General features: G+C 44.0%; 1 protein-coding gene across 2 annotated transcripts in view; it reads left to right on the forward strand.

Moving 5' to 3' along the window:
• The first annotated feature begins 13,562 nt into the window (after positions 1-13,562).
• RBM27 (RNA binding motif protein 27) overlaps positions 13,563-22,234 on the forward strand; it is an 88,873-nt gene continuing 80,201 nt past the window's right edge. For both annotated transcript variants that reach the window (XM_032158245.2, XM_032158246.2), the window contains exon 1: positions 13,563-13,791. In XM_032158245.2, the coding sequence (XP_032014136.1) occupies positions 13,733-13,791 (59 nt within the window). In that variant the 5' untranslated portion in view covers positions 13,563-13,732. The remainder of the gene's footprint in view (positions 13,792-22,234) is intronic.

A 22,234-nucleotide genomic window follows, 5' to 3' on the forward strand; every position in this document is an offset into this window, starting at 1 on the left:
AGGAAAAAAGGAAAGAAGGGAAGGAGAAAGGGAAAGAGGGAGACAGGAAGGAAAAGGGGAAAAGAAGGAAGGAAAGAAGGGAGAAAAAGAAACAGGTAGGCTGGGTGCGGTTGCTCACGCCTGTAATGCCAGCACTTTGGGAGGCCGAAGCAGGTGGATCACCTGAGGTCAGGAGTTCAAGACCCACCTGGCCAACATGGTGAAACCGCGTCTCTACTAAAAATATGAAAATTAGCCAAGCATGGGAGCACACACCTGTAATCTCAGCTACGTGGGAGGCTGAGGCCGGAGAATTGCTTCAACCTGAGAGGTGGAGGTTGCAGTGAGCCAAGATCACACCATTGCACTCCAGCCTGGGCAATGATAGAAAAAGTCTGTCTAAAAATAAAATAAAATAAAATAAATAGGTAAAGACAGCCAATCATATATTACTGAGATTCCAACCTCACTGAGTTTTTTTAGAATTTATTTTTGTGCATTTACAAAGTTTAAGATTCCTGTCTCTATTGTATCAATAAGATTAGATTGGTGTAAACGATATGAACTGGAGAAACAACCACGGTCATACCCTTTTTTTTCCTAGTAATTGGTCAGATCCCTAATATCTTATTAGCCAGAAGTGTAGTATCTTCCTCTACATCCTATTCCATATAGAGTCTGAGACTATGAATTCTGGAGTGGGATTGCCTGACTTTGAATCATGAACCCCGCCCCCATCCATAACTTGTTGTGTGACCTTGACCTGTCTGCACCTGTAGCATGGTGATAATCATGGTACTCATCTAGTAATCATCTCTAGTAAATAGATGATTATATTAGATTATCCATTAAATATTAACCATCTTTTTTTTTTTTGAGACGGGGTCTCACTCTGTCACCTAGGATGGTATGCAGTGGGATGATCATGGCTCACTGCAGTCCTCACCTCCCAGCCTCAAGCAATTCTCCCACTTTAGCCTCCCAAGTAGCTAGGACTACAGGTGCACACTACCATGCCCAGCTTGTTTTTTAATGTTTTATAGAAACAGGATCTCACTATGTTGCCCAGGCTGGTCTCAAACGTCTGATCTCAAGTGATCCTCCCACCTCAGCCTCTCAAAATGCTGGGATTACAGGTATGAGCCATTGTGCCTGGCCAAGCCTCCATTATATCCTAGGCATTTCTTTCTCAGTGCTACAGACAAAACTCAACAAAGAAGGCCGGGCACGGTGGCTCATGCCTGTAATCCCAGCACTTTGGGAGGCCGAGGCAGGCAGATCACTGGAGGTCAGGAGTTCAAGATCAGCCTGGCCAACATAGTGAAACCCCGTCTCTACTAAAAATACAAAAATTAGCCGGGTGTGGTGGTGCGTGCCTGTAATCCCAACTACTTGGGAGGCTGAGGCAGGAGAATCACTTGAACCCAGGAGGCGGAGGTTGCAGTGAGCAGAGATTGCACCACTGTACTCCAGCCTGGGCAACAGAGAGAGACTCTGTCTCAAAACAAAACAAAACAAAAAAACAAACTTAACAAAGAACACAAAATTCCTGACTTCATGAAAATTTATATTCTAGATGGGGTGTGGCAGAGAGCACAAATACATGAAAAAAACATTTTATATAGTGAGATGTGCTATGAAGAAGATAAAGCAGGATGATGCAATAGAGAGTAACTAGGGGAGGGAAGTGAGGTGATGGTTTAGGTTGGATGGTCAAGGCCATCCCAAAGAGGTGATACTTCAGAAAAAAAGTCAGCCACACAAAGATGTATGTAAAAGAGTTCCAGGCAGGAGAACTAGCAAGTGCAAAGGCATGAAGTGGGAAAGAGCCTAATTTTTTTGTTTCTTTTTGTTTTTTTGAGGCCTGGTCTCACTCTGCTACCCAGGCTGGGGTGCAATGGTGCAGTCATGGCTCACCACAGCCTCGATTTCCTGGTCTCAAGCAATCCTCTCGCCTCAGCCTCCCAAGTCAGTTTAAAATGTTTGAGAAACCAAATATACTTTTCTCCTCATACCTCTCTTTTCAAACATCCAGCATCCCCTTCTCACATTTTACTGGATAGCTTCTTCATTCACTGACAGCATAGAAGCAATCAATATACAACTTTCATGACTTCCTTTTACTACATCTACCATCACACCTCTATCCACTAATACGTGCTCTTTTTGTCACTTACAGTGAACAACAATTAGGGCTCCTATTAAGACCTATGCTCCATTGGTATACTAGACCCTATTGTCTTTTGCCCATTAAGAGATTTTATTCCTCTAGCTTCTCATCTCACCTCTTGCATCATCAGATTTTTTCTCTCTAGATCATACTTATCTGCATTCACATGTCTTCTAACCTAATGCAAGCAGACAAGCAAGGAAAACCAAACCGAACAAAATGCCAACAAACCCTATCCTTTGCCCTATCCCACAATACCCTTCCAGTACTGTCCAGTACCTTCATTGCTCTACTCCCCTTTACAGTAAAGCTCTTTAGGAGAACCGCCATGCTTTCTCTAATTCGTCTTCTCCATTTTTCTCCTCAACCTTTAATTTTATTTTATTTGTTTATTTTATTTATTTAAATATTTTTGAGACAATGTCTTATTCTGTAGCTTAGGCTGGAATGCAGTGGCTTCATCACTGCAGCCTCAAACTCCTGGGCTCAAGTGATCCTCCCACCTCAGCCTCCCGAGTAGCTGGGACTACAGGTGTGCACCATCTGGCTAATTTTGTTATTTTTTGTACAGATGAGGGTCTCAATATGTTGCCCAGGTTGGTCTCAAACTCGTCAACTCAAGCAATCCTCCTGCCTCGGCCTCCCAAAGTGCTAGGATTACAGGTGTGAACCACCATGCCCAGCCTCTCCTCAACCTTTTATTTATTTTTTATTTTTATATTTTTAGAGGGAGTCTCGCTCTGTCGCCAAGGTTGGAGTGCAGTGGTGTGATCTCAGCTCACTGCAACCTCCACTCCCCAGGTTCAAGCGATTCTCTTGCCTCAGCCTCCCGAGTAGCTGGGAATACAGGCATGTGCCACTATACCCAGCTAATTTTTGTATTTTTAGTAGAGATGGGGTTTCACCATATTGGCCAGGCTGGTCTCGAACTCCTGACCTTGTGATCCTCCTGCCTCAGCCACCCAAAATGCTGGGATTACAGGCATGAGCCACCGCACCCAGCCTTCCTCAACCTTTTACCTGCTGTACTGCATGGAATTGTCTAGATCATCAATGACCTCCATGCTGTCAAATCCAATGGCCGATTCTCTGTTCTCATCTTACTTGACCTATGAACTACATTTGACATATTTGAAAACTCCTTTCTTGAAACATATTTCTTCTCTGTCTATTCTTTCCTGATTTACTGGCCATACCTCTTCAATTTACTTAATATTCCTCACCTTTTCTCTACTGGCCCTTCCTTTCTAGACGTACTCATATGCTAAGTGATCTTATCCAGGCCAATGGCTTTAAACACAATTTACATGCTGATGAGTCCCCAATTTTAACTACAGGCCCAACCCCGCTCATGAACTTCAGACTTAAGATCCAACTGCCTACTTGACATCTCCACTTGAATTTTTATATTAGTTATCTGTTGCTGCCTAACGAATTACCCCAAAACTTAGTGGCTAAAAACAATAATATCCAGGGCCGGGCACGGTGGCTCACACCTGTAATCCCAGCATTTTGAGATGCCAAGGTGGCTGAATCACCTGAGGTCAGGAGTTTGAGACCAACCTGGCCAAGATGGTGAAATCCCATCTCTACTAAAAATACAAAAATTAGCCAGGTGTGGTGGCATGCACGTGTACTCCCAGCTACTTGGGAGGCTAAGGCAGGAGAATCGCTTGAACCCGGGAGGCAGAGGTTGCAGTGAGCCAAGTTAGCGCCATTGTACTCCAGCTTGCAACAAGAGCAAAACTCTGTCTCAATAATAATAATAATAATAACCATTTTTTAGGAGACAGGGATCTCACTATGTTGCCCAGGCTGGACTCAAACTCCTGGGCTCAAGAAATCCTCCCACCTTAGCTTCACAAGTTGGTGGGACTACAGGCACATGCCACTGTGCCTGGCAGTATAACCATTTATTATCTCTTGAGTTTCTGTAGGTTAGAGGTTTTGGAGCAGTTTGGTTGGGTGGTTCTGGTTTATGAGTTTTCATGAGATTGTAGTCAGATGTTAGCTAGGAAAACATTTATCTGAAGCTTTGGCTGGGGCCAGAGGGTCTTCTTCCAATATGACTCCCTCACAAGGCTGGAAAGCTAGTCCTTGCTGTTGGAAAGAGGTCTCAGTTCCACTCAGTGTGGGCCTCTCCACAGGATTTCTTGAGAGTCTTGCAATATGGCAACTGTCTTGCCCAGAACAAGAGATCCAAGTTAGAAGTTACAATCCCTAATCCAGCGTGGGAGGAAAGTACAAGTGAATGTGAATAATAAGAGGCAAAAATAATTGTGTGCCATCTTGAGACTGGCTACCACAATGTCTAAAAGCTATTTCGTACTTCTCATGTTCAAAACTGAATTATGGATGTACCAGCTGTTTTCTGAATCTGTTCATCCCTCATTTTTCCCAATCTCAAGCCAACGCTCAGGCCAAACACTTTGGTGTCATCCTTGATTCCTCTTTGTCTTTCATATCCACAATCTATCAGCCAAACTTGTTGACTCTACTCTCAAAATATACCCCAAATCCAACTTCTCACTGTAAGCCTGGTCCACACCATCATTATTGCTTGCTTAGATTAATGTTGTAGCCCCCTGACTAGTTTTCGTACCTCCTCTTTTGCCCCCTTGAGTCTGATACCCATAAAGCAGCCATAGTGATCCCATAAAAAAAAAAAAAAAACAAACAAAAAACAGCGGATGAGATTATTTCATTACTCTATTTAAAACCTTCAGTATAGCCGGGCGCGGTGGCTCACGCTTGTAATCCCAGCACTTTGGGAGGCCGAGGCGGGCGGATCACGAGGTCAGGAGATCGAGACCACGGTGAAACCCCGTCTCTACCAAAAATACAAAAAATTAGCCGGGCGTGGTGGCGGGCGCCTGTAGTCCCAGCTACTCGGAGAGGCTGAGGCAGGAGAATGGCGTGAGCCCGGGAGGCGGAGGTTGCAGTGAGCCGAGATCGCGCCACTGCACTCCAGCCTGGGCGACAGAGCAAGACTCCGTCTCAAAAAAAAAAAAAAACAAAAAACCTTCAGTATCAGGGCCGGGCGCAGTGGCTCACGCCTGTAATCCCAGCACTCTGGGAGGCCGAGGCGGGTGGATCACTAGGTCAGGAGATCGAGACCATCCTGGCTAACATGGTGAAACCCCGTCTCTATTAAAAATACAAAAAATTAGCCGGGCGTAATGGCGGGCGCCTGTAGTCCCAGCTGCTGGGGAGGCTGAGGCAGGAGAATGGCGTGAACCCGGGAGGCGGAGCTTGCAGTGAGCCGAGATTGCGCCACTGCACTCCATCCTGGGCAATAGAGCGAGACTCCGTCTCAAAAAAAAAAAAAAACCTTCAGTATCTGGCCAGGCATGGTGGCTCACACCTGTAATCCCAGCACTTTGGGAGGCTGAGGCAGGCAGATCATGAGGTCAGGATTTTGACACCAGCCTGTCCAACATAGTGAAACCCTGTCTCTATTAAAAATACAAAAATTAGCTGGGAGTTTTGGTGGGCGCCTGTACTTCCAGCTACTTGGGAGGCTAAGGCAGGAGAATTGTTTGAACCCAGGAAGCGGAGGTTGCAGTGAGCCGAGATTGCGCCGTTGCACTCCAGCCTGGGTGACAGGGTGAGACTCTGTCTCAAAAAACAAAAAACAAAACCCTTCAGTGTCTTCTAATCTCAGAAGTAATTTTTTGTTGTTGTTGAGACAAGATCCTGCTCTATCACCCAGGCTAGGCATGGTGCAATCACAACTCACAGCAGCCTTGACTTCCCAGTCTGGAGTGATCCTTCTATTTCAGCCTCCTGAGTAGCTGGGACCACAGGCACGCACCACCATGCCTGGTTAGTTTTTTCATTTTTTTGTAGAGATGGGGTCTTGCTATGTTGCCCAGGCTGGTCTCAAACTCCTGGACTCAAGCAATTCTTCTGCCTTGGCCTCCTAAAATACTGGGATTACAGATGTGAGCCGCCACACCTGGCCTAGAAGTAAAATCTAATGTCCTTACCATGACATAGTCCTTCATGATCTGGCGTCTAACTACCTCTTTCACTCATGTACCATCAGTTTCTTCCTGGTACATTCTGCTCCAGCCCCATTGCCTCCTTCCTTTCCTCAAACGTGCCAAGTCAGCTCCTGCCTCAGGGTCTTTGCACTTCACCGGAAAGCCCCTATCCCAGATATCTACACGGCTAACACCCACACTACCTTCAAGCCACTGCTCAGTCTTTTTACCTTCCCCGTCACTCTCTATCTCCTCATTTTGCCTTATTTTCCTTTTTAGAATGTATCCCACCTGACATATTATATTGTTATTTGTCATTATTATCTTGCTACTAAAATAGGTCTCCAACAGAATGCCTATTTTCTTCATTGCTGTATCCCCAGGGACTATAATAGTGTTCTACTTATGATAGATTTCAATCAATATTGCTTGAAGATAAGGAAGGCTGAATGCAGGAAATGAAAGAGGCTAATTCATGTAAAGTTGCGTGTCAGAGTGCCTGGCACACATGAGTATGAGTTATTTTTATTTGATATGTCTAAATCACAAGGGGCTTATTTAATCCAAAGAAGAGTGGATGGTTTTAAACATCAGAGTGGATTCTTCTAACATCAGAAGGATAATCAGATGGAATAGGAGTCTTGTCAGTCCACTACTGCTGTTTTGTATTCCCCCCTCCCCCCTACCCAAGAAAACCCAACAGTCACTACTGACATGGAGCTTTCCACATTTCTCCTGGATGCTTATCTAATCTGCAAGGACGTCAGATCTGGGTCCCCACACAGGTCCAGTGGGAATACATAAAGATCTTGGGGAATTGGGGCAAGGACTATTTCCAGTAACCACACACCCAAAGATGCCATTCTCAACCTTTTCTCCCTGGTGACACTGCTCTTAACACATGAAGCAATATTTTTGTCTTTTTTAAGAGATGGGGTCTCGCTCTGTCACTCAAGCTGAAGTTCAGTGACACGATCTCAGCTCACAGCATCCACGACCTCCTGCCTTAAGTGATGCTTTCACCTCAATCTCCTGAGTAGCTGGGACTACAGGCATTCGCCACCACACCTGGCAAATTTTTAAATTTTTTGTAGAGATGGGGTCTCGCTATCTTGCCCAGGTTGGTCTTGAACTCCTAGGCTCAAGAGATCCTCTTGCCTTAGCCTCCCAAAGTGCTGGGATTGCAGGCTTGAGCCACTGTGTTCGTGTGAAGCAACTTTGTATTTATTTATTTATTTGAGGCGGGTTCTTTCTCTGTCACCCAAGTGGCACAAACATGGCTCACTGCAGCCTTGACCTCCTGGGCTCAAGCAATTCTCTTGTCTCATTTTTTGTAGAGACAGGGTTTCACCATGTTGCCTAGGCTGGTCTTGAACTCCTGGGCGATCTTCCTACTCAGCCACCCAAATTGCTTGGATTATGGATGAGCCACCATGCTTGGCTTGAAGCAACATTCTTTTTTTTTTTTTTTTTCCCCAACAGAGTCTTGCTCTGTTGTCCAGGCTGGAGTGCAGTGGTGTGATCTTGGCTGACTGCAACCTCTGCCTCTCAGGTTCAAGCAATTCTCCTGCTTCAGCCTCCCAGCTAGTGCCACCATGCCCAGCTAATTTTTGTATTTTTAGTAGAGACAGGGTTTCACCATGTTGGCCAGGCTGGTCTCAAACTCCTGATCTCAAGTGATCTGCCTGCCTCAGCCTTGCAAAGTGCTGGGATTACAGACATGAGCCATGGTGCCCAGCCTTGAAGCAACTTTTTTAAAAATTGAGATACTTCTAGAGTCATATGCAGTTGTAAGATATAATGCAGAAAGAACCCTCACACACTCTTCCCAGTTTCCTCCAATGGTAGCATTTATTTTTTTGAGACAAAGTCTTGCTTTGTTGCCCAGGGTGGTCTCAAACTCCTGGACTCAAGCGATCCTTCTACCTCAGCTTCCTGAGTAGCTGAGATCACAGGCACCTGCCATCACACGCAGTCAATGGTAACTTTTGGCAAAACTGTAGTGTAATTTCAAGACCAGAATATTGACATTGATTCATGTTTTGTGTTCATTTGTGTGTGTGTGTGTGTGTGTGTGTGTGCCTCTGCATATAGGCCTTTACAAGACACACACACAAAGTCTTCAAGAAGTTTATGGAAAATGTGTATTATGAAAAAACTATGCATGGATTTCAAATGTTTTTAACAAAATAAACTCATACTAACTTGTTACAACACTTCTAAACAGGATCTAGTCTGAGGCCCTAAGAGGTGTCAGACATCAGTTTGAAAAGGGCCCCTATTAGAGCAACATGAATTCTGTTAAAATTGAAGAAAGAACAAACATCAAATTTTTTATGAAGCTTGGGTGGAATAATGGTAAATGATTCATGCTTTACAAAAACCTTATGGGGACAATGCCCCCAAATAAATCAGCAGTTTACAAATGGACAACTTGTTTTAAGAAGGGACAAGAGAATGTAAAAGATGAAGCCCACAGCTGCAGATCATTCACATCAGTTTGCAAAAAAAAAAAAAAAAAAATTAATCTTGTTTGTGCCCTAATGGAAGAGGACCAACAATTAACAGTAGAAACAGCAGCCAACACCATAGACATCTCAATTGGTTCCACTTACACAATTCTAACTGAAAATTAAAGTTGAGGAAACTTTCCATTTGATGGGTGCCAAAACTGCTGCAACCAGATCAGCTGCAGACAAGAGTAGCTTTCATTGGAAATTTTGAAGTGAGATCACAATCCTGAAGCATTTTTTCAAAGAATTGTAACAGGAGATGAAACAGGGCTTTACGAGTACAATTCTGAAGACAAAACACAATCAAAACAATAGCTACCAAGAAATAGCAGTGGGCTAGTCAAAGCAAAAGCAGACTGGTCAGCAGTAGAGGTCATGGCAACAGTTTTTTTGGGATGCTCAAGGCATTTTGCTCGAAGGCTAAAGAACGATAACATATGCTTATTATAAGAGTGTTTTGAGAAAATTAGCTGAAGCTTCAGCAGACCAACATCGTGAAAGTTTCACCAGAGATTCCTTCTCCATCTTGGCAATGCTCCTGCTCATTAATCTAACAGCCGGGCGCGGTGGCTCACAGCTGTAATCCCAGCACTTTGGGAGGCCGAGGAGGGTGGATCACGAGGTCAAGAGATGGAGACCATCCTGGCTAAAATGGTGAAACCCCATCTCTACTAAAAATACAAAAAATTAGCTGGGCGTGGTGGTGGGTGCCTGTAGTCCCAGCTACTTCGGAGGCTGAGGCGGGAGAATGGCGTGAACCTGGGAGGCGGAGCTTGCAGTGAGCCGACATTGCACCACTGCACTCCAACCTGGGCGACAGAGCGAGACTGTCGCAAAAAAAAAAAAAAAAAAATCAAACAAGGGCAATTAATTTTGCAAGGGTTTTGATGGGAAATCATTAGGCAGCTACCCTGCAGTCCTAATTTGGCTCCTTCTGCCTTCTTTTTGTTTCCTAATGTTTACAAAATATGTAAAGGGCCCCATTTTTCTTCAGTTCATAATGTAAAAAAGACTGCATTGACATGGCTAAATTCCCAGGACTCTCAGTTCTTTAGGGATGAACTAAATGCCCAGTATCATTTGTGTGGTATCACTTGTATGTTCTCAATGTGTCTGGAACTTGATAAAGCTTATGTTGAGAAATAAAGTTTGTGGTTTTTATTTTTCTTTTAATCGCACTTTTCCATGAACTTTTTGAGGTCCCTTCTGTGCATATGTAAGTTTAGTTCTATTTTTCTTTTTTTACCCAGCCATCAACTTGACTTTATATGTAAGTTTAGTTCTATTCAGTTTACCACCCTGTAATTCCTGTATCCACCATCACAGTCAAAAATCAAAACAGTTCCAACACCAAAAGTGTCCCTCATGTTGCACTTTTATAACCACACCCACTCTCCCTCGGTTGGGAAGGGGTCTCAGTTGTCTCAGTTCCTCTCAATGTGGGCCTCTCCATAGGGCTGCTAGAATGTCTTGAAACATGATGACTAGCTTTCCCCTGAACAAGAGATCCAAGGCGGGAGCTAGGTTTGTTGTTGTTGTTGTTGTTGTTGTTGTTGTTGTTTTTTGGCAGAGTCTCACTCTGTCACCCAGGCTGGAGTGCAGTGGCTTGATCTCGGTTTATTGCAACCTCTGCCTCGCAGGTTAAAGCAATTCTCATGCCTCGGTCTCTCAAGTAGCTGAGATTACAGGCATGTGCCACCACACCCAGTTAACTTCTGTAGCTGTTTGAAGTGAAGGGAAAATGTGGATAAACTTAAAAAAAGGAGGAGGAAGAGGAGAGAGAAAAGAAGAGGCAAGAGTTGCAAGTGAGAAAGCTCTTGGCTTGCTGTCAGAACCTCCGGATGCTATTTCTACTCCATAGAAGTGTAATTCTGGGTAAACCACTTGCCTCTGGGCCTTTTCTTTCATTTGCAAAGTTGTGAGGAGGGGGTTAGTGAGGGAGGTTCATTATATTATTTTAAAGTGTACCTCTGCTTTTACTACTTTATGTAAGGGGTTTACAAACTGTGGCCAGCAAGCTAAACCCTGCTGGCATCTGCTTTGTACACCTGTGAGGTTACAATGGCCCTTACATTTTTATTTGTATTAAATTAATTAATTAATTAATTTGAGATGGAGTCTTGCTCTGCTGCCCAGGTTGGAGGGCAGTGAAACGATCGCAGCTCACTGCAACCTCCACCTCCCCAGTTCAATCGATTCTCCTGCCTCTGCGTCTGGGTAGCTCGGATTACAGGCGTGTGCCACCACGGCCGGCTTTTTTTTTTTTTTTTTTTGAGACAGAGTCTTTCTCTGTCGCAGAGGCTGGAGTGCAGTGGCACGATCTCGGCTCACTGTAGCCTCTGCCTCCTGGGCTCAAGTGATTCTCCTGCCTCAGCCTCCTGAGTAGCTGGGACTACAGACACGCACCACCACGCCCAGCTAATTTTTGCATTTTCAGTAGAGACGGGGTTTCACCATGTTGGCCAGGCTGGTCTCGATCTGACCTCATGATCTGCCTGCCTCGGCCTCCCAAAGTGCAGGGATTACAGGCGTGAGCTACCGCGCCCAGCCGTAATTTTTTTTTTTTTTGAGACGGAGTCTTACTCTTTCACCCAACTGGAGTGCAGTGGCCCAATCTTGACTCACTGCAACCCCTGCCTCCAGGGTTCAAGCTGTTCTCCTGCCTCAGCCTTCCGAGTAGCTGGGATTGACTACAGGTGCCCGCCGCCACACCCAGCTAATTTTTGTATTTTTAGTAGAGGCGGGGTTTCACTATGTTGGCATGATCCACCCGCCTCGGCCTCCCAAAGCGCTGGGGTTACAGCCATGAGCCACTGCGCCTGGCCCACGCCAGTCCCATGCCCGGTTAATTTTTGTATCTTTAGTAGAGACGGGGTTTCACCATGTTGGCTAAGCTCGTCTGGAACTCCTGACCTCAGGTGATCCACCCGTCTCGGCCTCCCAAAGTGTTGGGATTACAGGCATGAGTCACCGCGCCGGGTCCCCCCCGCCTTTTTTTTTTTGTGAGATGGAGTTTCACTCTTGTCGCGATCTTGGCTCACTGCAACCTCCGCCACCCGGGTTCAAGCGATTCTCCTGCCTCAGTCTCCCGAGTAGCTAGGATTACAGGCGTGCGCCACCATGCCTGGCTAATTTTGTATTTTTAGTAGAGACCGGTTTCACCATGTTGTTCAGGCTGGTCTCGAACTCCTGACCTCAGGTGATCCGCCCGCCTTGGCCTCCCAAAATGCTGGGATTACAGGTGTGAGGCACCACGCCCAGCCCGGCCTACATTTTTTTTTTTTTTTTTTTTGAGATGGAGTCTCGCTCTGTCACCCAGGCTGGAGTGCAGTGGCGCGATCTCGGCTCACTGCAAGCTCCGCCTCCTGGGTTCACGCCATTCTCCTGCCTCAGCCTCTCCGAGTAGCTGGGACTACAGGCGCCCGCCACCACGCCCGGCTAATTTTTTGTATTTTTAGTAGAGACGGGGTTTTACCGTGGTCTCGATCTCCTGACCTCGTGATCCGCCCGCCTCGGCCTCCCAAAGTGCTGGGATTACAAGCGTGAGCCACCGCGCCCGGCCCGGCCTACATTTTTAAATGGTGAAAAAAATGAAAAGATAATATATCATGGTATGTGAAAATTATATAAATTTAAAATTTTATATAATTTTAATAAATGTTTGTAATACAGCCACAATCATTCCATTTACATATTGTCCCTGGTTAATTTTAAGCCAAGACATTGTATGTTGAGTAGTTGCCATAGATACCTCAAGGCTCACAAAACCAAAATATTTAGTATCTGATCCTTTGCAGAAGTTTGCCTATACCTGTTCTATGTATATATAGTATGTCTGTTTATTTGAGGTTGATCCATTTCTTTTATATGAGGTGTGTGCTCATTAGGTATTTTTAAAATGGTTATTACAATGCATAACCCCATAAACTGTTCATCATAAGAGGAGAAGCTCTGTTTTGCTCAGCATTGGACTCCTAGTGCCTTACTCAGTGCTGGCAATTGCAGGGACTCAGTATATGTTATTGGGTAAACATTTTAACATCAGTGCTAAATCAGTGATTTCAAAACTCCATATGGAATTTCTCACCTACTAGAAAGTAAGTTGACTATTTCGGTAGTTTCTAATTTTTCTTTAAAAATTTTTTTAATCCTTCTTTGCTAATTAAAATTCTCCCCGCCCGTCCCCCAACCACTGAATTTTAGATATGCAATAAAAAGATAATTAAAAACAAACTATTGGAGTCATTTTTCTTCCTAAATAAAGCAACATTTATTAATACTACTAGCAAAATTGAAATGGCCTCAGCCTTTTGACATCCGTGCGCCACGTTTTAAAAATGACGATTACTGGATTCCAAGGCATGGTTGTCAGAAACATTCTGCGTAATTAAAGCAGAGCAGCAGAAAATACAAACGTGAGTGCCGATCAACATGAGTGTGTAAAGAAAAAAAGTAAAATTTTGCATTCTGTGCAATGTGTCGAACGTGAACGTATTGCACGTTGTGTTGCAGATTTACTACAGCTGAGTCATTTCGGGACACGAGTGTGTGTTTCCAAGAAAAACGAGAGGAAGGAACCAGGCTGAGGGGCTCGCCGGGTTCCCCCAGGCACTCCCGGCAGCAGACACCGGTATTCCGCGGCGGGCGGCGGCGTGGTGAAAAAAAAGGCGCCGCTGCCCCTTTAAGAGGCAAAGCACCTTTTCCAAGATACCATCTTGCACCAGGAGTTCACTTAAGCTCTCCACCTACCTTGCTACATCTCTCCTCCCTGACTGGGTACGGCCTGCCGGCGGGGCGAGCGAGCCTTTTCATTGGTCTTGCCCGCAGGGCCCTCTCTCTCCTATTGGTTCTCAGGCCTGCCACTCGGCACTGTCTCCCGCCCACCTCAGCCTTCGGGCTAGGTTGAGTGCGGGCTCTTGGGTTAGTTCCTGTTAGGCCCCGGCCGGGGGAGTAGGTTGAAGTCTCCTAAGATGCCCGGTGGGCTGGGGCACCGGGAGCTGTGAAGGGAACGTGAGAAGGCGGCGTAGTGGAGACCCACGGCAGGCCTGAAGAAGAGGGGCGGCCGAGCCCGCCTTCCCTGCACCATGCTCATAGAGGATGTGGATGCCCTCAAGTCCTGGCTGGCCAAGTTACTGGAGCCGATGTGAGTGAGCCGGGCTGGGCCGGGGCCGGCGAACGTGGGCGTTGGGGGCCCGCGGGGGCGTGGGGGAGGGGAGGTGGCGTGGGGGGCGGCGCTGAGGGGCCGCGGCCGGGAGGTCCAGGCGACGCCTTCCCTGTAGTACTATCACCATTGTGGTGGGGGTGAGGGTGGGAGAGGAGCGCTGGGGACGGAGAGGCGCCGTGGATGTGGAGACTGGGGGGGCAGGCAAGGACAGCGAGGGCTTTTCAAACGCAAATACCGGGGTGCTGGAAGGGGTAGCAGGGGCCGTGAGGGAATTTAAAACATTGTTGTTTGAGAACAGAGAGAGGTAACAGGGCTCTTGAAGGATTTTTAAAATGTGAATATTGAGATGTCGAAGGGAATAGCAGAATATCAAGGGTTTGATAAACATGATTATTCCGGGACTGAAAGGTCTAGAAGCAAAATATCGAGGGCATTTTCGAAATATGAGGGGAGAAGCGGATAGCAGGGACATTGAAACTATAGCGATCATTGGTGAGTTCTGAGAGATCAAGAATATTGAAGGATTTGAAAAATACTGTGGAGTAGATGAAAAGGATTTGTGGGCATTGAAGCGTTTTAGAAATTATTGGGGAAGTGATAAGTGTGATAGCAAGGATATTAAGGGCTTTTAAAGTATTGTTGAGGACTTGATAGTGCTAGGGGAACTGATGACTTTTGGATACATAGAGGTTGGAAAAAAGAGGTTTTTGTAAGTTTAGTTGAGGTTTGAAAGGGCTATACTGGTATGCAGCATTAATTGGTGGAGGAGTATACCTAACAATATATAGGGATTTTTAGATACAGGTGTTGGAGGAATAAAAGGAGCGGTAGAAAGAATAAGAGATTTGTAAATATTCTTGTGCGATTGAGAGGACAGTTTTGTAAATGTTTTTGTGAGATTGAGAGGACACTTGAAGATAACTGGGGTGTAGGATGAGGGACTGAAAAGAGACCTGTCTTTTAAAAATATTTTGGGTGGTGTTAGTAGAAATGTTATTGGGAGGCTTGAAAGAGGTAACAGAGGTATCAACATTTTGTTTGTTTTATAACCTTTTTTTTTTTTTTTTTGAAACAGTGCCTCGCTGTGTCTCCCAGGCTGGAGTGCAGTGGCTCGATTTCGGCTCACTGCAACCTCCACCTCCCGGGTTCAAGCGGTTCTCCTGCCTCAGCCTCCCGAGTAGCTGGGACGACGGGCGCGCACCACCACGCCCAGCTAATTTTTTGTATTTTTAGTAGAGATGGGGTTTCGCCATGTTGGCCAGGCTGGTCTCGAACTCCTGACCTCAGGTGATCCACTCGCCTTGGCCTCCCAAAGTGCTGGGATTACAGGCGTGCGCCACTGGACCTGGCCATGTTTGATAACCATTTTAAAGGGTAGGGTTGTGGAGTGATTATTTGGGGGAATGGGGTATGGCTAGTTACTGGAAGGGAAGGAATCATGTTTTGCCTCCTCCTTGCTTCTGCTTTATTATTCTCTTATTGAAGGTCAGGGCTTTCTGCTTGAAAGAAAGGGGTAGAAGAAGAGATGGGCAGGCTTTGATTCATTAGGTCAGATTGCATTAGTGGAAAAATTGAGTGTTTTTCAGAGGTGAAAATAGGGAGTAGTTTGGGAGGTATGGAGGCATGATAAAGGAGCTTCTGGGGGACAGTGTCAAGCTACTTCCCTGTTGATCTCTTTCAGTGAAAATGACTTCTGAACACACTTGAAGGTTTTGTAGAAGAATATAGGTCTCTTGAATAGGGTTTTTTTTAAACTCCTATAATAAAGTTTTGGGCACAAAGATGGAGATGGTTTGTGGTGAAGGTGGGAAATAAGATGGATGTAATGAAATTGACTATATATGGGAAAAGGTTGAAAAAAGAAAAATATCTGTATGCTTAAAGTATTCTTCATGTGGCTGGGCACGGTGGTTCACGCCTTTAATCCCAACACTTTGGGAGGCCCAGGTGGGCGGATCATGAGGTCAGGAGTTCGAGACCAGCCCGGCCAATATGGTGAAACCCTGTCTCTACTGAAAATATAAAAATTAGCCGGTTGTGGTGGCGCGTGCCGGTAGTCCCAGCTACTTTGGAGGCTGAGGCAGAAGAATCGCTTGAATCCCAGGAGGCGTAGGTTTCAGTGAGCCAAGATCAGGCCACTGCACTCCAGCCTGGGCGACAGAGCCAGACTCCGTCTCAAAAAAATAAAAAGAAAAAAAGTGTTATGTTATTTAAGATTAAAAAAGAAAAAATACATCTCTTTATTTTGTATTTCTGCTGCTCTGATGCCTTTAGAAAAAAAACCTACTTTCCAAACAAGTTTAGTTTTGTTGGTAGATATCCTTTTAAGAAGAATTAAACATACATTTTATGTCTTGGATAGAAGGTAACAACTTTTAGCCTTATAGTTACTTGCTTTTTATTTTTTTTAAAGCTCCCTAAGATGTTTTACTCTGAGTAGTGCTTTTCGTTTTTTGGTTTTGTTTTTTTTTTCCCTTAATGTTGAAAGTTAGTCTGGGTAGGAGCTTCATCTTGCTTAGGCTTTTTTTTTTTCCTCCTTTTTTTAAAGCTACTTAGACTCATAAGTATGATCATTCTGTAATTTTCATGAGTAAAAATTATCTTTCAAAATGAGTACTTGAGTTTAGTTTCTCCTTTTGAGTTATATATTCAACTTAAAGTTCACATGCTTATTTTTTTTAATTTTGTTGTTCATTTAGGGTAAAAAAAAAGGCTAAAATACTTTATTTATTTTTTTTTATATATATATATATATAGAAATGGAGTTTCGCTCTTGTTGTCCAGGCTGGAGTGTAGTGGTGCAATCTCAGGTCACTGCAACCTCTGCCTCCTGGGTTCAAGTGATTGTCCTGCCCCAGCGTCATGAGTAGCTGAGATTACAGGCGCTTGCCACCACGCCCGGCTAATTTTTTGTATTTTTAGTAGAGACGGGGGTTTCACTGTGTTGGCCAGGTTGGTCTCCAGTTCTTGACTTCAGGTGATCCATCCACCTCGGCCTCCCAAAGTGCTGGGATTACAGGCAAAAGCTGCTGTGCCTGGCCTAAAATACGTATTTTTAACTTGCCTAAGTAACAGTTTTGAATGGAGATGTTAATAATAAATAATAAAGTAAATGCAGATACCACATATATTTTTATTCTTAGCATGTCATCATGGGAGATTATTTTTTGTTTGTTTAGATATCCTAAAATGTAATAAATGATATGCTAAAGTGGGTTGTGTTTGTAAATTTACTTTTTTGCATATTCCAGATTCAAGAAAATTTTCATGGCAGATTGGCATGTTGCTACAACATAGCATTTCAGAGCAGTTGCTAGGCTTTGAGATAGTATAGTTGCACGGGCTAGGTTGGAATCAAACTATGGCTGTGCACATGATTTTCTTTCTTTTTCTTTCTTTTTTTGAGATGGAATCTCTCACTGTCGCGCAGGCTGGAGTGCAGTGGCGCTCACTGCAACCTCCACCTCCTGGGATCAAGTGATTCTCCTGCTTCAGCCTCCTGAGTAGCTGGGATTACAGGCGCCCACCACCATGCGCAGCTAATTTTTTGTATTTTTTAGTAGAGAGTGGGATTCCCTTTGTTGGCCAGGCTGGTCTTGAACTCCTGACCTTGTGATCCGCCTGCTTGGCCTTCCAAAGTGCTGGGATTACAGGCATGAGCCACCGTTCCCAGCCTGTGTGCACGTGATTTTCTATTACATTTTCTTATTTAGCTTAGTTTACGTAAATTACATTTATGAAAGCTTCCAACTCCTGGGGGATTTTTAAAATGTTACATCTTGTTCCTAGTGAAACATATGCATGTAACAGGAGATATTTCTTTTTTTTCTTTTTTTTTTTTTTTTTGGAGACAGAGTCTCTGTCACCCAGGCTGGAGTACAGTGGCACAATCTTGGCTCACTGCATCCTCCGTCTTCAGGGTTCAAGCGATTTTCCTGCCTCAGCCTCCCAAGTAGTTGGGATTACAGGTGTGTGCCACCATGCCTGGCTAATTTTTGTATTTTTGGTAGAGACGGGGTTTCACCGTGTTGGTCAGGCTGATCTTGAACTCCTGACCTCGGGTGATCTGCCTCCCAAAGTGCTGGGATTACAGGCGTGAGCCACCACACCTGGCGTAACAGGAGGTTTTTTTTTTTTTTTTTTGGAGATGGAATCTTGCTCTGTCGCCCAGGCTGGAGTGCAGTGGCGCCATCTCGGCTCACTGCAACCTCCGCCTCCTGGGTTCAAGCAATTCTCCTGCCTTAGCCTCCTGAGTAGCTGGGATTACAGGTGCCCGCCACTACGCCTGTATTTTTAGTAGAGACGGGGTTTCACCATGTTGATCAGGCTGGTCTTGAACCCCTGACCTCGTGATCCACCCTCCTCGGCCTCCCAAAGTGCTGGGATTACAGGTGTGAGCCACTGCGCCCGGCCAACAGGAGGTATTTCTAAACCAATCTAATTTACAGTTGATTATTCCCTATGGACAAGTTGGGAATGTCATGGGCTATTAGAGCTTATCTGTTACCTTCCATTCCCTTTGTAGGTGGCGAACACGTCTATTACTTTTATTAGAGGAAGGACAGGAGGGAGAAAGGAAGAAATGACTCCTTAACTGGCTGGAATAAACTAGTACCACCATTTTTGTTGGCAATGCAGTAAAAGGGAGGGAAACCAGTATCTCAGTCGAGAAGTTTTGTCTCTTTCCCTACAGCTGCATGAATAGATTAGACTCAGTTCTTGTTTGGGGCCTTCATCTTTCCTCACTTTCAAAATATCCTGGATATCCTAGTCACAGAGACTGTGTAGGTATTATACACAATTTAGAGATGTCATGGTTTCTTTCTGTCAGAATTAACTGCTCATTGTAAGAATGTGAACCCCTTTAAAGTAAGGTTCTACTAAATTCAGGAGATAAGTGCATCACTAAAGGAATTTCTGCAAGTTTAAAAAAAGATCAGGCAAGCATTTTTCAGTAACCTGCATTTCTTTCAAAACATGTTGTATTTAATGGGGAATGTTTTATTTATATTATATAAAATGTATAAATATGTATTATTCACTGCTGCTTGTTTGGCTTAGTGTAAAACTTTCTCTTGGTGTATGTTTTAAAAAGCATGGTGGAATTTGTAAACTCTTTGGACAATTTGTCTGTCTTTAATAGACATTGTTGTATGAATCGGCATTTAATTTCTAGTTCCATATCTATCTCTAATTCACTCTGTGACTTAGGATAAATTTTCTAACCTTTTTCCATTAAACAGAACTAAATTTTATTTGCCTTTTACCTACGTCACCATGTCTGAGTATTAATGATGTAGACTTTAAGTGGTTTGTGTACCTCTGAGTCATTCTATAAATGTAAACAACATTTTATGGTTTTTGGAATATGAAAATACATGAAACTTTCTGCAAAAGTATTTTGCTTATTAATGTTAAACACCACTGCCACTTAAAAAATAATAATCAGTCTATTACAAGACAGATCTAGAGTCTCATTGCAGGTCCTATAGGTAGGAACAGGAATTGCTAGTCAAAGTCATAGACTTGATGTGCAGTTTTTGTGAGTTCTGGCCTTATCAGTGTCTTTTAAAGTGCACTAGGAGATTGAATATGTTGTCAGCTTGGAGCATGATAGAAAAGGCAGCAATAAGGTTAATAGACTAAGTTTATTTTATTGGTTCATATTTATGGGTTCAGTGATCATGATGCGTATACTTTGGTTGAACTCTAGAGTTTACATGTTGCTGTATGTTGGCAGTCCTTATCAAATTGAACTCTGAATAGTAATCTCTGCAGTTGCCCAAATGGGAGGAAAAATAATCATCTAGCAATTGTTAGACTTGACCACCTGGTAAATAAACTACCAGGGTTAAGTAAGTATTTTGGAGGTATGTTCTGAAGTTTGGGAAGTACTGGTAATTTTCGAAGTGTACTTAGTTGCTTCAGAGAATTAGTGTGCCTCTAAAGTGCTGTGGGACTTAAGGATACCATTCGCTATTTCATAGAAAAGAACTTTGGCCAGAAGACTTCTTGGCAAGTTTTAGTCTACTAACTTAAGAACATATTTGTTCTTATGTCCTTTGGTCTGCCTTTTAAAGATGTCTGACTTCATCCTTCCTGGCCCAGTAACTATAGGCTAGAAGCCAGAAGTTGCTTTTATAGCCCTGTTTCTTGCCACTGTCTTCTCTTACCCTCTTACAATGTTGCTTCTTACTTCCTTATTAATCTCTTTTTATACAATTTGTTATTTTGTACTGTAATTATTTGTTTTCATATCCATGTCTTGGCCATGGGAGTGCAGGGCAAAGTCTGTTTTGTTTAAAGTAATTCCATTACCAAGCAATATGCTTGGCACTTAGTAAACACTCAGTATATGTTTAAATGAATGAACATTCTCATATGTATATATAGGTAATTGACAATTAGAAAAGTAAAAACTTTTTAGTAGTCTAATTTTGTGCGTGTATTTAGCTAGTGGCTACTATACTAGGAGCTATGGCCCAAATATCCAAATGGTATTTGCAACTGATGAATGTATGTATATATTTTCTTCCCGAGTAAATCTAGGGTTATTTCTTCCACATGATATTCATTCATGAAAGCCCCTAATTACTTAAGGGGAAGATGAAAGTACTATGGTCTGAATGTTGGTGTCCCCCCAAAATTCATGTTGGACATCTCAAAAAAAATATATATGAAAGGAGCCTGCTTTTTATCATGAGAGGACACAGAAGGTGCCATCTGTGAAGAAGGGGCCCTCACTAGACTCCAAGTTTGCTGATGCTTTAATTTTGAACTTCCCAGCCTGCAGAACTGTGAGCAATAAATTTCTGTTTATAGCCAGGCACGGTGGCTCACGCCTGTAATCCCAGCACTTTGGGAGGCTGAGGTGGGCGGATCACGAGGTTGGGAGATCGAGACTATCCTGGCTAACACGGTGAAACCCCGTTTCTACTAAAAATATGAAAAATTAGCCGGGCATGGTGGTGGGTGCCTGTAGTCCCAGCTACTCAGGTGGCTGAGGCAGGAGAATGGCATGGACTTGAGAGGCGGAGGTTGCAGTGAGCTGAGATTGTGCCACTGCACTCCAGCCTGGGCAGCAGAGCGAGACTCCGTCTCAAAAAAAAAAAAAAAAAAAAAAGAAAAATTCTGTTTATAAATTGCCTAGTTGGCTGGGCATTGTGGGCTCATGCCTGTCATCCCAGCACTTTGGGAGGCTGAGGTGGGTGGATCACTTGAGTTCAGGAGTTCCAGATCAGCCTGGACAATGGGGCGAAAACTCTGCCTCTACAAAAAAATTAAAAAAAAAAGCCTTAGGCATGGTGGTTCACGCCTGTCGTCCTACCTACTTGGGAGGCTGAGGTGGGAGGATCACTTGAGCCTGGGAGGTTGAGGCTGCAGTGAGCCATGATCACGCCACTGTACTCCAGCCTGGGCAACAGAATGAGACCCTGTCTCAAAAAATAAATAAATACTAAATTGCCTAGTCTAAGGTATTTTGTTATAGTAGCCCAAACAGACTAAGACAGAAAGTTTTCATTTGAAAAGAAGTAGAAGTACCAATATATGTGTATCTTTAATAAGTATTAACAAATGTGAAAGTCAACTCCATTTTTACTTACTTTGTCCAGTATGGTCTTATCTTTTTTTTCTTTCTTTCTTTCTTTGAGAGGAGTTTCGCTCTTGTTGCCCAGGCTGGAGTGCAATGGTACGATCTCGGCTCACCACAACCTCCGCCTCCCAGATTCAAGCTATTCTCCTGCCTCAGCCTCCTGAGTAGCTGGGATTATAGGCGTGCGCCACCACACCTGGCTAATTTTTTATTTTTGTTAGAGACGGGGTTGCTCCATGTTGGTCAGGCTGGTCTTGAACTCCTGACCTCAGGTAATCCGCCCCTGAGATTACAGGTGTGAGCCGCCGGGCCTGGCCCAGTATGGTCTTACCAAAGGAATAATCTGAACACAGATCTCAGAGTCAGACTTTTTTTAAAATTCACTTTCATTCTTTTAAAATAAAAATAAACGTATTATTGCATTATGACAATATAGAAAGTAGAGAAAAGAAAATTATTAGTACTTATTTTCTGTTTCTCTTATGTGTATGAATTTTTATATAGCTACAGTCAGACTCATTGTAAAATTCTGATTTCTTTGACATTACATCGGAAGCATTTTTCACATATTTATATTGCTTTTATAACCATCACTTTGGTTTTTTTGGTTGTTGTTGTTCCCCCCACCCCCGAGATGGAGTGTTACTCTGTCACCCAGGCTGGAGAGCAGTGGTGCGATCTCGACTCACTGCAGCCTCCGCCTCCCGGGTTCAAGTGATTCTTCTGCCTCAGCCTCCCAAGTAACTGAGATTACAGGCACCCGCCACCACGTCTGGCTAATTTTTGTATTCTTAGTAGAGACGGGCTTTCACCATGTTGGCCAGGCTG

The sequence above is a fragment of the Hylobates moloch genome, unplaced genomic scaffold (assembly GCF_009828535.3).
Source record: "Hylobates moloch isolate HMO894 unplaced genomic scaffold, HMol_V3 SCAFFOLD_6, whole genome shotgun sequence".
Taxonomy (NCBI): domain Eukaryota; kingdom Metazoa; phylum Chordata; class Mammalia; order Primates; family Hylobatidae; genus Hylobates; species Hylobates moloch.